This window comes from Ranitomeya imitator, chromosome 9 (genome assembly GCF_032444005.1).
Source record: "Ranitomeya imitator isolate aRanImi1 chromosome 9, aRanImi1.pri, whole genome shotgun sequence".
Classification (NCBI taxonomy): Eukaryota; Metazoa; Chordata; class Amphibia; order Anura; family Dendrobatidae; genus Ranitomeya; species Ranitomeya imitator.
The window spans coordinates 97,797,972-97,812,419 of NC_091290.1; the positions used below are offsets into that span (position 1 = coordinate 97,797,972).

The following is a 14,448-nucleotide window of genomic DNA, read 5'->3' on the forward strand; positions in this document are numbered from 1 at the left end:
TTTTTCCGATGATTGGGAGTCTCATGTGAAGCAGGTCAGGATGGTGTTCCAGATCCTTCGTGATAATGCTTTGTTTGTGAAGGGGTCTAAGTGCCTATTCGGAGTTCAGAAGGTCTCTTTTTTGGGTTTTATTTTTTCTCCCTCGTTTATAGAAATGGATCCTGTTAAGGTCCAAGCTATTCATGACTGGATTCAACCCACATCTGTGAAGGGCCTTCAAAAATTTTTGGGCTTTGCTAATTTCTATCGCCGTTTCATTGCCAACTTTTCCAGTGTGGTTAAGCCCCTTACTGATTTGACGAAGAAAGGCGCTGATGTGACGTATTGGTCCTCTGAGGCTGTTGAGGCCTTTCAGGAGCTTAAACGCCGATTTACTTCTGCCCCTGTGTTGCGTCAGCCGGATGTTTCTCTTCCTTTTCAGGTTGAGGTCGACGCTTCTGAGATTGGGACAGGGGCCGTCTTGTCTCAGAGGGAGTCTGATGGTTCTTTGATGAAACCGTGTGCTTTTTTTTCCAGAAAGTTTTCGCCTGCGGAACGCAATTATGATGTCGGCAATCGGGAGTTGTTGGCTATGAAGTGGGCGTTTGAGGAGTGGCGACATTGGCTTGAGGGAGCTAAGCACAGCGTTGTGGTCCTGACCGATCATAAGAATCTGATTTACCTAGAGTCGACAAGCGGCTGAATCCTAGACAGGCTCGATGGTCCCTGTTTTTCTCCCATTTTGATTTTGTGGTCTCGTATCTTCCGGGATCTAAGAATGTTAAGGCTGATGCCCTCTCTAGGAGTTTTTTGCCTGATTCTCCTGGAGTCCTTAAGCCGGTTGGCATTCTTAAGGAAGGGGTGATTCTTTCTGCCATCTCCCCTGATTTGCGGCGGGTGCTTCAGGAATTTCAGGCTGATAGGCCTGACCGCTGTCCTGTGGGGAAGCGGTTTGTTCCTGATGGATGGACAAGTAAGGGGATTTCTGAGGTTCATTGTTCAGTGTTGGCTGGTCATCCTAGGATTTTTGGTACCAGAGATTTGGTTGCTAGGCCCTTTTGGTGGCCTTCCTTGTCGCGCGATGTCCGTGCTTTTGTGCAGTCCTGTGGGACTTGTGCCCGAGCCAAGCCTTGCTGTTCCCGCGCTAGTGGGTTGCTTTTGCCTTTGCCGGTCCCCGAGAGGCCCTGGACGCATATTTCCATGGATTTTATTTCGGATCTTCCTGTTTTCCAGAAGATGTTTGTTATCTGGGTTGTTTGTGACCAGTTCTCCAAAATGGTCCATCTGGTACCTTTGCCTAAGTTGCCTTCCTCCTCAGATCTGGTTCCATTGTTTTTTCAGCATGTGGTTCGTTTGCATGGCATTCCGGAGAATAGTGTGTCTGACAGAAGTTCTCAGTTTGTCTCTAGGTTTTGGCGGGCCTTTTGTGCTAGGATGGGCATTGATTTGTCTTTTTCTTCGGCGTTTCATCCTCAGACTAATGGCCAAACTGAGCGAACTAATCAGACCTTGGAGACTTATTTGAGATGCTTTGTGTCTGCTGATCAGGATGATTGGGTGTCTTTCTTGCCGTTGGCCGAGTTTGCCCTTAATAATCGGGCTAGTTCGGCTACTTTGGTTTCACCTTTCTTTTGTAATTATGGTTTTCATCCTCGTTTTTCTTCTGGGCAGGTTGAGCCTTCTGATTGTCCTGGTGTTGATTCTGTGGTGGAAAGGCTGCAGCAGATTTGGACTCATGTGGTGGACAATTTGACGTTGTCTCAGGAAAGGGCTCAACGTTTTGCTAACCGCCGTCGGTGTGTTGGTCCCCGGCTTCGTGTGGGGGATTTGGTTTGGTTGTCTTCTCGTCATGTTCCTATGAAGGTTTCTTCCCCTAAGTTTAAGCCTCGGTTTATTGGTCCTTATATAATTTCTGAAATTATTAATCCGGTGTCTTTTCTTTTGGCTCTTCCAGCCTCTTTTGCTATTCATGTTTTCCATAGATCTTTGTTGCGGAGATATGTGGTGCCCGTTGTTCCCTCGGTTGACCCTCCTGCCCCGGTGTTGGTTAGGGGAGAGTTGGAATATGAGGTTGAGAAGATTTTGGATTCTCGTTTTTCGAGGCGAAGGCTTCAGTATCTTGTCAAGTGGAAGGGTTATGGCCAGGAGGATAATTCTTGGGTTGTTGCCTCCGATGTCCATGCCACCGATTTGGTTCGTGCTTTTCACTTGGCTCGTCCTGACCGGCCTGGGGGCTCTGGTGAGGGTTCGGTGACCCCTCCTCAAGGTGGGGGTACTGTTGTGAATTCCGCTCTTGGGCTCCCTCCGGTGGTTGTAAGTGGCACTTTTGTGAGTTCTGCTCTTGGGCTCCCTCTTGTGGTTTCAAGTGGTATAGATGCTCCTTGGATTTAGCTGTCAGCAGCTGCTTCCACTGATTGTCTTTTCTGCTCGGCTATTTATGCCTGGCTCTTTCCTTCAGCCAGTGCCACTTGCAAATGGTTCCTGGTTGGATTCACATCTCTTTGGATTTCCCTGTTATCCTGACTAGTTCAGCAAAGCTAAGTTCTTGCTTGCTCTTTTCAGTCCACAGATTGTGGACTTATCCGTTCTATGCTTTCTATGTTTGTCCAGCTTATCAGTATGAATTAATTCTGTCTTGCTGGAAGCTCTGGGAAGCAGATTTACCCTCCACACCTTTAGTCAGGTGTGGAGATTTTTGTAAACTCTGCGTGGATTTTTGTTGTGTTTTATACTGACCGCACAGTATTCCATCCTGTCCTATCTATCTAGCTAGACTGGCCTCCTGTGCTCATCCTGGTTTCATTCTGTGTATGTCTTTTCCCTCTCCACTCACAGTCATTATTTGTGGGGGGCTAATCTATCCTTTGGGGATTTTCTCTGAGGCAAGATAGTTTTCCTGCTTCTATCTTTAGGGGTAGTTAGCTCTTAGGCTGTGACGAGGTGCCTAGGGAGAGCTAGGAGCATCCCACGGCTACTTCTAGTGTTGTGTTGAGCTTAGGGACTGCGGTCAGTACAGATACCACTTCCTTCAGAGCTTGTTCCATGTTGCTCCTAAACCACCGCATCATAACAGGTTCAGGCCATTCATGATTGGATTCAGCCCACATCCGTGAAGAGCCTTCAGAAATTATTGGGTTTTGCAAATTTTTATCGCCGTTTCATTGCTAATTTTTCTAGCGTGGTTAAACCCTTGACCGATTTGACGAAGAAAGGCGCTGATGTGGCGAATTGGTCATCTGCTGCTGTCTCTGCCTTTCAGGAGCTTAAACGTCGATTTACTTCTGCTCCAGTGTTGCGCCAAACGGATCTTTCTCTTCCGTTTCAGGTTGAGGTTGACGCTTCTGAGATTGGGGCAGGGGCCGTTTTTTCTCAGAGGGATCCTGTTGGTTCCTTAATGAAACCGTGTGCCTTCTTTTCCCGTAAATTTTCGCCTGCTGAACGCAATTATGATGTCGGCAATCGGGAGTTGTTGGCTATGAAGTGGGCGTTTGAGGAGTGGCGACATTGGCTTGAGGGAGCTAAGCACCATATTGTGGTCTTGACCGATCATAAGAATTTGATTTACCTCGAGTCTGCTAGACGGCTGAATCCTAGACAGGCTCGATGGTCCTTGTTTTTTTCCCGTTTTGATTTCGTGGTCTCGTACCTTCCGGGTTCTAAGAATATTAAGGCTGATGCCCTCTCTAGGAGTTTTTTGCCTGATTCTCCTGAGGTCTTGGAGCCGGTCGGTATTCTGAAAGATGGGGTGGTCCTTTCTGCCATTTCCCCTGATTTACGACGGGCTCTTCAGGAATTTCAGGCTGACAGACCTGACCTCTGTCCTGTGGGGAAATTGTTTGTTCCTGACAGATGGACTAGTAGAGCGATTTCTGAGGTTTACTGTTCCGTGTTGGCTGGTCATCCTGGCATTTTTGGTACCAGAGATTTGGTTGGTAGGTCCTTTTGGTGGCCTTCATTGTCACGTGATGTGCGTTCTTTTGTGCAGTCCTGTGGGACTTGTGCAAAGGCTAAGCCTTGTTGTTCCCGTGCTAGTGGGTTGCTTTTGCTATTGCCAATCCCTGAGAGGCCCTGGACGCATATTTCGATGGATTTTATTTCTGATCTTCCGGTCTCCCAGAAGATGTCTGTTATCTGGGTTGTTTGTGACCGGTTCTCTAAGATGGTTCATTTGGTGCCCTTGCCTAAATTGCCTTCCTCTTCAGATTTGGTTCTGTTGTTTTTTTCAGCATGTGGTTCGTTTGCATGGTATTCCGGAGAATATTGTGTCCGACAGAGGTTCCCAGTTTGTTTCTAGGTTTTGGCGGGCCTTTTGTGCTAGGCTGGGCATTGATTTGTCTTTTTCTTCTGCATTTCATCCTCAGACAAATGGCCAGACCGAGCGCACTAATCAGACCTTGGAGACTTATTTGAGATGCTTTTTGTCTGCTGATCAGGATGATTGGGTGGCTTTCTTGCCATTGGCCGAGTTTGCCCTTAATAATCGGGCTAGTTCTGCTACCTTGGTTTCGCCTTTCTTTTGTAATTTTGGTTTTCATCCTCGTTTTTCTTCTGGGCAGATTGAGCCTTCTGACTGTCCTGGTGTGGATTCTGTGGTGGACAGGTTGCAGCAGATTTGGGCTCATGTGGTGGACAAGTTGGTGTTGTCTCAAGAAGAGGCTCAACGTTTTGCTAATCGTCGTCGGTGTGTTGGTTCCTGGCTTCGGGTTGGGGATCTGGTCTGGTTGTCCTCCCATCATGTTCCTATGAAGGTTTCTTCTCCTAAGTTTAAACCTCGGTTTATTGGTCCTTATAGGATTTCTGAGATTATTAATCCGGTGTCTTTTCGACTGGCGCTTCCGGCCTCTTTTGCTATCCATAATGTCTTCCATAGATCTTTGCTGTGGAAATATGTGGAGCCCGCTGTTCCCTCTGTTGATCCTCCGGCCCCTGTGTTGGTTGATGGGGAGTTGGAATATGTTGTTGAGAAGATTTTGGATTCCTGTTTTTCGAGGCGGAAGCTTCAGTACCTGGTCAAATGGAAGGGTTATGGCCAGGAGGATAATTCTTGGGTTTTTGCCTCTGATGTCCATGCTGCTGATTTGGTCCGTGCCTTTCATCTGGCTCGTCCTGATCGTCCTGGGGGCCCTGGTGAGGGTTCGGTGACCCCTCCTCAAGGGGGGGTACTGTTGTGAATTCTGCTCTTGGGTTCCCTCCGGTGGTTGTAGGTGGGAATGCAGTTGTCGCTGAGTCACAGTCCTGGCCAGGTGTATCTGATGATTGCAGTTCGGACTGGGATATTTAGGTGTGCAGGATCCTTTAGCCCTTGCCAGTTGTCAATGTTACTTGTGAAGTGATGGATCACTTTCTGGCTTCTCCTGCTTGCTGCCAAATTCAGCAAAGATAAGTGTTTGGTTTTTTGTATCTGTGGCACACTGCTGTGTGCTTGTTTCAGTTTTATTCCTGCTCTGATTGTAGGATTCACTGGAGTTGCAGATTTATGCTCCTACATCTATTAGTTAGATGTAGGAAGTTTTTGTAATTTCTGCTGTGGATGTTTTTGAAGGGTTTTATACTGACCGCACAGAATTTATTATTATTATTATTATACATTTTTATAGCGCCATTTATTCCATGGCGCTTTACATGTGAATACGGGGCAAATATAGACAAATACATTAAACATGAGCAGATAACAAGGCACACGAGTACATAAGGAGGGAGGACCCTGCCCGCGAGGGCTCACTGTCTGCAGGGGGTGGGTGAGGATACACTAGGAGAGGGAAGAGCTGGCTGTACGGCTGTTCAGTAGGTTGAGGATCACTGCAGGCTGTAGGCTTGTCGGAAGAGATGAGTCTTCAGGTTCTTTTTGAAGGTTTCTATGGTAGGCGCAAGTCTGATGTGTTGGGGTAGAGAGTTCCAGAGTATGGGGGAAGCACGGGAGAAGTCTTGGATGCGGTTATGGGAAGAAGAGATGAGAGGGGAGTAGAGAAGGAGGTCTTGGGAGGATCGGAGGTCGCGTGTAGGTAGGTACCGGGAGACCATGTCACAGAGGTATGGAGGAGACAGGTTGTGGATGGCTTTGTATGTCAGTGTGAGGGTTTTGAACTGGAGTCTCTGGGGGCGATAGGAAGCCAGTGAAGGGCTTGACACAGGGGAGAGGCTGGGGAATAGCGGGGGGACAGGTGGATTAGTCGGGCAGCAGAGTGTAGGATGGATTGGAGTGGTGCCAGAGTGCTAGAGGGGAGTCCAGAGAGTAGGAGGTTGCAGTAGTCGAGGCGGGAGATGATAAGGGCATGCACTAGCGTTTTTGCAGTGTTGCGGTCAAGGAAAGCACGGATCCGGGAAATATTTTTGAGTTTGAGACGACAGGAGGAGGCAAGGGCTTGGATATGTGGCTTGAAAGAGAGGGCAGAGTCAAGGATCACCCCGAGGCACCGGGCGTGTGGGACTGGGGATAGTGAGCAGCCATTGACATTGATGGATAGGTCTGGTGGAGGGGTAGAGTGAGATGGGGGAAAGATGATGAATTCTGTTTTGTCCATGTTCAGTTGTAGAAAGCGAGCAGAAAAGAAGGCTGAAATGGCAGACAGACAGTGCGGGATTTTGGTAAGCAAGGAGGAGAGGTCAGGTCCGGAGAGGTAGATCTGCGTGTCGTCAGCGTAGAGATGGTACTGCATACCGTGGGATTCTATGAGCTGTCCCAGGCCGAAAGTGTAGATGGAGAAGAGTAGGGGTCCTAGAACAGAGCCTTGAGGAACACCGACTGACAAGGGGCGAAGTGAGGAGGTGGTGTGGGGGAGGGAGACACTGAATGTTCGGTCTGTCAGAACTCTGTCCTATCTAGCTAGTGTGGCCTCCTGTGCATGTTTTTTCCTCTCCGACTCACCGTCAATATTTGTGGGGGGCTGTCTATCCTTTGGGGATTTTCTCGGAGGCGAGATAGTATTCCTATTTCCATCTTTAGGGGTAATTAGTCCTCCGGCTGTGACGAGGTGTCTAGGTGTGTTAGGTACACTCCACGGCTACTTCTAGTTGCGGTGTTAAGCTCAGGATTGCGTTCAGTACAGTGGCCACCTTCTCCAGTGAAAGTTCTCATGCAGCTCCAAGGTCACCGGATCATAACACATATGTAATCAGAGCACCACATGAAGACCCCCCCTCCAGGCAGCCCCGGGGCACGAGCATTTCATTAACTCAAAACTGAAAATAAAGATTTATCAACAACCACAAGATGGATTTCATTAATCAAGATATCATTGTAATCAGTATAACGGTGCCGACCTGACACTGTGTGTAGGTTACTGTGCACAGTCCTGCTGACAGGTTCCCTTTAATGCTCAATTGAAAAGTTTTATACATTACAAAGTGCAAAGTGATATATATATATATATATATATATATATATATATATATGTATATATATATATATATATATATATATATATACACTCATTAAAAAATGGCAGAGATATCTGCCTGGCTCATGGGTATGAATTAATCGAATATACGTCAACAACCCCTCCTAGCAATTATGTCACTTACAATTATAAAGACTGATGTCTCCTATACGTGACATCTGTGCCGCCTGTTGTGGAGGTTTCTGTGATCTATATTAACATGTTGAATGCTAGCACTAGTTCCATGCACTTGTATCATGATGTGCACTTTATACTATATACAAATTTGACCACTGTAGTTTCATTTATGCTTTTCACAAAGTTGAGTTAAACTTCGACAGCTCCTCCTGAATGTGCTGGCATGCAAACACAGTAAGATCGTGTGGCAGTGCAAACGCACAGGAGCCAATTGATATCCTGGTTTAGGCTAGGTTTACATAGCGTTAGGGCAATCTGACTAACGGATCCGTTAAATGGATTTGCTAAAAATGAGCCCCAAATTGTCTGTATTTTTGTGATCGCGTTAATGCATGAGCTAACGCATGGTTGCATTGCATCAGCATGTGTTAGCAATAGGGTTCTATACAGAGCGAACGATTCCGTTCGCTGTGCATTCGCCATAACGTACCCGAAAACACGGTAGTCCGCGTTCAAAGGTGCATCACAAAGTAACAGACCATGGCTAACACATGCCGATTTTGACATGCGTTAGGATGCGTTACGCTAATGTAAGTCTATGGGTGCGTTAACGGATGCGTTACATAGCGTTCGTGCAACTTAGAAATGGTTCCATTAACCGGATTGCCCCAACGTGATGTGAACCTAGCTTTACTTGGTAAGAAAAAGCTCTAATTCATTGATGCATGAGTAAATAAGAGGTTGCCTGGACCTGCTGTAAACCAAAAGATTCTTCTGCGTAAGCGCCAGAAATGCAATTTGTCAATGCATATGCAGATGGTTCACTTGGTTAACATTACAGAGTGTGTCAATGAAGTCCCGATCATTAACACAGCTGGATAAGTGAGAGAGCAGTGGTTGGGAAATCAAGGGAAGCAGAAAAATCTGGGACAGGGAAGGTCATTTGAGTGATGTGATAGTTAGAACAAGGCATAAAGCAAACCAACAGTATATCAGACACCGCTTTCATTGTATTAAAATTTAAGGGGTTATCTGGGATTACCGTATTTAAATTTTGTTACTGTGTGCCTAAAATTACCATACAGGAGATATATATATCTTGGTACCGTGTTAGCCAGTGGATAGAGTAGTCTCAAAAGCTTTCAATTTGTTACCATCTTTTCAGTTAGCCATTAAAAGGTATCAACCCTTGAGGACTCAATCTATCTATATAATTGTCTAAGGCTTGGTTCCCATTGCGTTAATGGGAAAGCGCTAACGGACAGCGTTGCACGGCGAAATTAACGCCGTGCAACGCGTCCGTTAGCGCGCCCATTCACGGCAACGGGAACGCGCAGCACTAGCGCGTGCCATGTTCGGCACGCGCTAGCGACGCGCCGGTGTTTCCTGGCGCGCCGCAGACACTGCTTGCAGCGTCCGAGGCGCGCCCGCGGTCCGTTCCCCGCTCTCGCAGATCGGGGATCTGCGAGAGCGGGGACGTTACCGTGACCCCGGGACGCGGCCCCATTAAAAACATTGCGTTAGCGCAACCCGCTAGCGCTAAACGGATTGCACTAACGCAATGTGACCCTAGCCTAAGGGGCACTTCCGTCTGTCTGTCCCGGATATTCATTGGTCGAGGCCAGCCAGTGGGCGTAGACAAAAGGGCAGGGGAGGCCAGGAAGTATGCAGAGCGAGTCCCTGCCCCCTCCGTACAGGCCCAGCCAGAAGCGCTGTAAAGGGGGCGGAGTCGGCTGGGACCATGGGCGCTGTTGGGCCTACCGCGGCAAAAAGCCGGGGACTAAATTAGCGGCCGCGGGTTGCGGCCAGCCAATACAGGCCCGACCAGAAGCGTTGCAAAGGGGACGGAGTCGCCGTGAGGAAGGCGCAGCCACCCGGGACCATGGGCGCTGTTGGGCCTACCGCCGCCAAAAGCCGGAGACTAAATTTGCGGCTGCGGTCAGTGATGACGGCCACGGTTATTCATGATGGCTGTGACTGCAGGAAACAGCGCAGCAAATGCGGCGGTGACAGGTACGGACGGAAGGTGAGTATATACTCTGTGGCTGTGCTATATACTACATCGCTGTGCAATATACTACTTTGCTGTTCAATATACTACATGGGCTGTGCTGTATACTATGTGGCTCTGTGCTGTATACTACGTGGCTCTGTGCTGTATACTACGTGGCTCTGTGCTGTATACTACGTGGCTGGGCAATATACTACGTGGGCTGTGCAATATACTATGTGGGCTGTGCTATATACTACGTGGCTCTGTGCTGTAAACTACGTGGCTGGGCAATATACTACGTGTCTGTGCTATATACTACGTGGGCTGTGCTGTATACTACGTGGCTCTGTGCTGTATACTACGTGGCTGGGCAATATACTACGTGGCTGGGCAATATACTACACGACATTAAAATCGGGCCACCATCTAGTTCTAAATATTTTCCTAAAATTACCAGGCAGATAGCTGCTAACTACCTGTCTGTTGTGCCCAGCACTCTCCTCTCCTTACTCAGCGCAGACACAGACCGCTTCAGCAGGCAATTCAGTGTCGACAGATGAGCGGCTTCTCTTTCACTCTGCTGGGTTGACCAGGAGCAATTGAATCGCTAGCAAGCGATGCCGGTAACCATTCTGAGCCGGCACTGGGTAGAACAGACAGGTATTTAGCAACTAACTGCCTGGGTTTTTTTTTTTTACAATGGGCCTAAAAACTAAGTCATGGATGAACACTTTAATGGTGATGGTCCCGCTTTAAAGGTGATCATTGTGTAAGAATATTGCCATAATCACATTACTTTCTTTCATAAATTCTACTAAATGCATATTTGAAAAAATAGCGATATTTGAAAAAAATCTTACTTGTTCAGCAGCTTGTACTTCCCCATAGCTGTCCAAGAAGTTACCCTGTATTGTGGTTCCAACAATAGTCAATCCTTTCCCAGCTTTAAGCTGAGAGGCAAACGTGAGCAGACGTGGATATTTAACATGCAAATCCTCATCCAATTTTAGTAGAACTAGTAGCTGAGGCCTAAAAGATTTCAACATAAGCCGTCATAATCAATATGTGGAATATGAACATTTTCTCGGTACTTCTACTAAATTTGTTAGAGGGAAAAAAGGGGGATTTCACACTCCACTGAGTTGGTGCCAAGAAGGAAAGTATACAGCTCTGGCAAAAATTAATAGACCACTGAAAAATTTTCAGTTTTTCAGTTTTTTCTTTTTATAGGTATATTTTTAAGTAAAATGTAAATTGTTCTTTTATTCTATAAACTACTGACAAAATGTCTCTGAAGTTCCAAGCAATAACTCTTGTATTTATTTTCTGAAAATGAGAAATGGTCAAAACAACAATAAATGAATTGCTTGCAGACCTCAAATAAAAAAAAAGAAGCTCATAATCATTTAGAAATAACAATACTAATGTTTTAACTCAAAAAGAGTTCAGAAATCAATTTTTTTGTGGAATAACCATGATTTTTAATCACAGCTTTCATGCATTTTGGCATGCTTTCCACCAGTCTTTCACACTGCTTTTGGGTGACCTTATGCCTCTAGTGGTGCAAAAATGTAAGCAGTTCTTCTTTGTTTGATGGCTTGTAACTATCCATCTTCCTCTTGATTACATTCCAGAGGTTTTTAATGTGGTTCAGATCTGGAAATTGGGCTGGCCATGACAGGGATTTGATGGTCCTTTATCCACACCTTGATTGACCTAGCTGTGTGGCATGGCGCATTGTTCAGCTGGAAAAACCAGTCCTCAGAGTTGGGGAACATTGCCTGAGCATAAGGAATCAACTGTTTTTCCAGGATAACCTTGAAGAATCCCCAGGTCATCACCAATCATCCTCCAAATTTCACAGTGGGTGCAAGACACTGTGGCTTGTACGCCTCTCCAGGTCTCCGTCTAACCATTAGATGACCAGGTGTTGGACAAAGCTGAAAATTAGACTCATCAGAGAAGATTACCTTACTCCTGTCCTCTATGGTCCAATCCTTTGGTCTTTGGCAAACTTAAGCCTGGTTGTCCTTTGCTTCTTCTCATTAATGAATAGTTTTTTCTAGCTTTACATGACTTGAGTCCTGCCTCTAGGAGCCTGTTATGAACTGTTTTTTTGCCGCGCACTTCACACTAGCTGCCATTTGCCATTCCTTTTGTAGGTCACTTGATGTCATCCTGCGGTTGCTGAGTGACATTCAAATAAGATGACGGTCATCCCGGTCAGTGGAGAGTCATTTTCACCCTCTGCCAGTCTGTAGCTTCATTGTCCCCAATATCTGCTGCTTGACCTTGTTGTAATGGACTGCCACCTTCGAAATTTTAAGGATGGAGGCAACATGATGCTCACTGTGTCCCTCTGCTAGTAAAAGCCAGAATTGAGCCCTTCTTTTCCTCATTCATGACTTTTCTTTTCAACTCCTTTGGCATGGTTAAAAGTTATTTCTTCAGTGCTATTACTTTTGGGATATTACTAGCACTTGTTCTGCCATCCAGTTTGTCCTATTGCAAGAGGATTTTGAACACCACAGCAGTGTTTTTTTATACTTTCCCTCGTTAAATAAGATTTGGTTCAGGTGATCACCTAATCAGAAGCAAATTAAGTAGAATGAGGTGTACTCTGGTTGGAATTCAACTGGCACTGGAATAGAATGGCTGTCAGACGTGTAGAGAAGCAGATTTTAATAAAACTGTGCAGTGGTCTCAATTTTTGTCAGCGCTGTATGAATACTAATAAGTAAAAAAAACCTTCGGCACTGCCGAAAAGTTGAATTATATTGACTTTAACTAAGTCAGCTTGTGAGGCAGAATTATATACCGATTTTCCGGCCTTCTGACCTTTATCAAGGTAATCTGTAGAAGCCACGTAAAAAAATAAAAATAAACAGAGGTTACATATTGGCCGGAACAGAAATGAGAACATGACAATGTTCATACAGGTCAGGTGGACCATAGTATCCAGAGGTGTATGGAGATAAAGTGAAGAGATGAGTGAAAAGCAAGAACATAAAAAATAACAGCAAGCCATAAAATAATCAAAGAAATAAAGCACCGTAACTAGTGGATGATCACCTGTCCAGGTGCTTGTCTATGGAACAGAAGGGAATCTATGAAAGGGTATTGAAAAAGTATTCAGATAAGTGTAAGGGTATTTGCACATGATCAGTAATCGCTGCTGGTTGATGCTGCGTACTTATGCAACGTCAAACCTGCAGCGGCCAGATGTTACAGCATAGTGGATGGGATTTCAAGAAATCCCAAGTGCACTATGCGTCCAAAGAAACCCGCGGAGACGGACATGCGATGCGTCTCTCCAGACCACAGAAAGTCAATTTCTCTTGCAGAGACATCAGACTCCACAAGAGAAATTTCACCAATAGAATGTATTGAATACTGTGAATCTGCATGAGGATTCACCTGTGTTCAATACACAGCAGCGCTTTGGACGCAGCTTACATGTACTGCGTCCAAAGCGCTACCACTTCCGGATCGTGGGCACCCGGCCTAGTGGCACTGGAGTAGAGAACAAAACCAGATGGAAAAGGTTATAAGTGACAGTTGCAAGCTCAATAGATACCTTCCTGATTGCTATACCATAATGTGGTGGATGGCGTGTCACAGTGTGCTGGTGTGAATGTGGAAGTAAACCGCAGTGTTTTAAGAGCAGGAAAAGGCGGTGTTATCGGTGTCATGCAGGAAGTATGGCTGGGTGACCAAATTTAATATGCATGGGTCTTTTACTGTAGGCCAAAAGAGACCAAAGGAAGCCAAGAAGTAAGGAGCCCAATGTGTCTGCGCTAGATTGATTGTCGGCTGAGATACGCATGTAATAGTGCTATATAACCCACTGGTCATGTGCATGAGGTATTGAAACTAGTTCCTACATGGGAGAAAAAGATCTGGTGATGTGATTAAAGCAGCATAGATAGCGGACAGGTATGGAACAGCATCTAGTAGGTGAAACCAGTCAGGAGGAGAGGGAAACTTACAACGGGGAATAGGAACAAAAAAGAAATGATACCAAGAGGGACAAGTGGTAGGAAATTAGAAAAAAAAAGGAAAATAATAAAAAAAAATAAAAGAAAAAAGTAAACTTCTAACAAGTAAACTTAAAGGGAAACCATGAAGAAAGGGAAAAGAAAGCAAAGCATGCAGCATAAAAATAAGCTTGATACCTGTTGCAACACGTTTTCCATCTGATTTTGCTCTTTACTCCAGTACCATTACACTTATCTGAATACTTTTTCAATACCCTTTCATAGATTCCCTTCTGATCCATGGACAAGCACCTAGAGAGGTGATCATCCACTAAGTATGGTGTTTGATTTCTTTGATTATATTATGAGGTGCCATTCTTTTCTACGTTCTTGCTTTTCACTCATTCTCTTCACCGTATCCCCATACGTCTCTGGATGCTATGGTCCACCTGACCTGTATGATATTTTGAGCTTTGATTTCTGTGCTATGTTATAGACCATTTTCTTTGTCTCACAGAGATTATTCTCTAACAATGAGACAGCCACCTCTTTTTGACTATCGAATAGATTCTTATTGTAAACAAAAAACAGCATTTAATTTTCTGCAACTTGTATGAGATTGTCATGTTCTCATTTCCGTTCCGGCCATCAGATAAACCTTTGTTTATTTGACCTTGGACTTATGTTATGCTCTTTACATTTGGTACATATTACCAAAGGCCTGAAGGCAGAAACGTCGGCACATGAATCTGTCTCACAGATTTAATTAAAAACAATATAATTCATCTTTACACAGTGTTGAAGGTTTTTTTTCACTTCTATTAAATGTGAGCATAATACCCAACATATTCAACAGGTAATGTCAAACCACACAGAAGTGTATAATGTTTTAGGTTAAAGAAGTTTTCCACCGCCAACTTTCTGCATGCCTTCATCGTGTTGATATTAACAACAATAATAACCAGTTCTAATTCTCCCGAAGTTA

The 14,448-nt window shown here is 45.3% G+C and overlaps 1 protein-coding gene across 1 annotated transcript in view; it reads right to left on the reverse strand.

Moving 5' to 3' along the window:
- The window catches only part of SLC12A4 (solute carrier family 12 member 4), a 450,549-nt gene that overhangs the window by 113,425 nt on the left and 322,676 nt on the right, over window positions 1-14,448 (reverse strand). Inside the window, exon 17 of the mRNA XM_069740162.1 lies at window positions 10,347-10,515. Coding sequence (XP_069596263.1) covers window positions 10,347-10,515 — 169 coding nt within the window. The remainder of the gene's footprint in view (window positions 1-10,346; window positions 10,516-14,448) is intronic.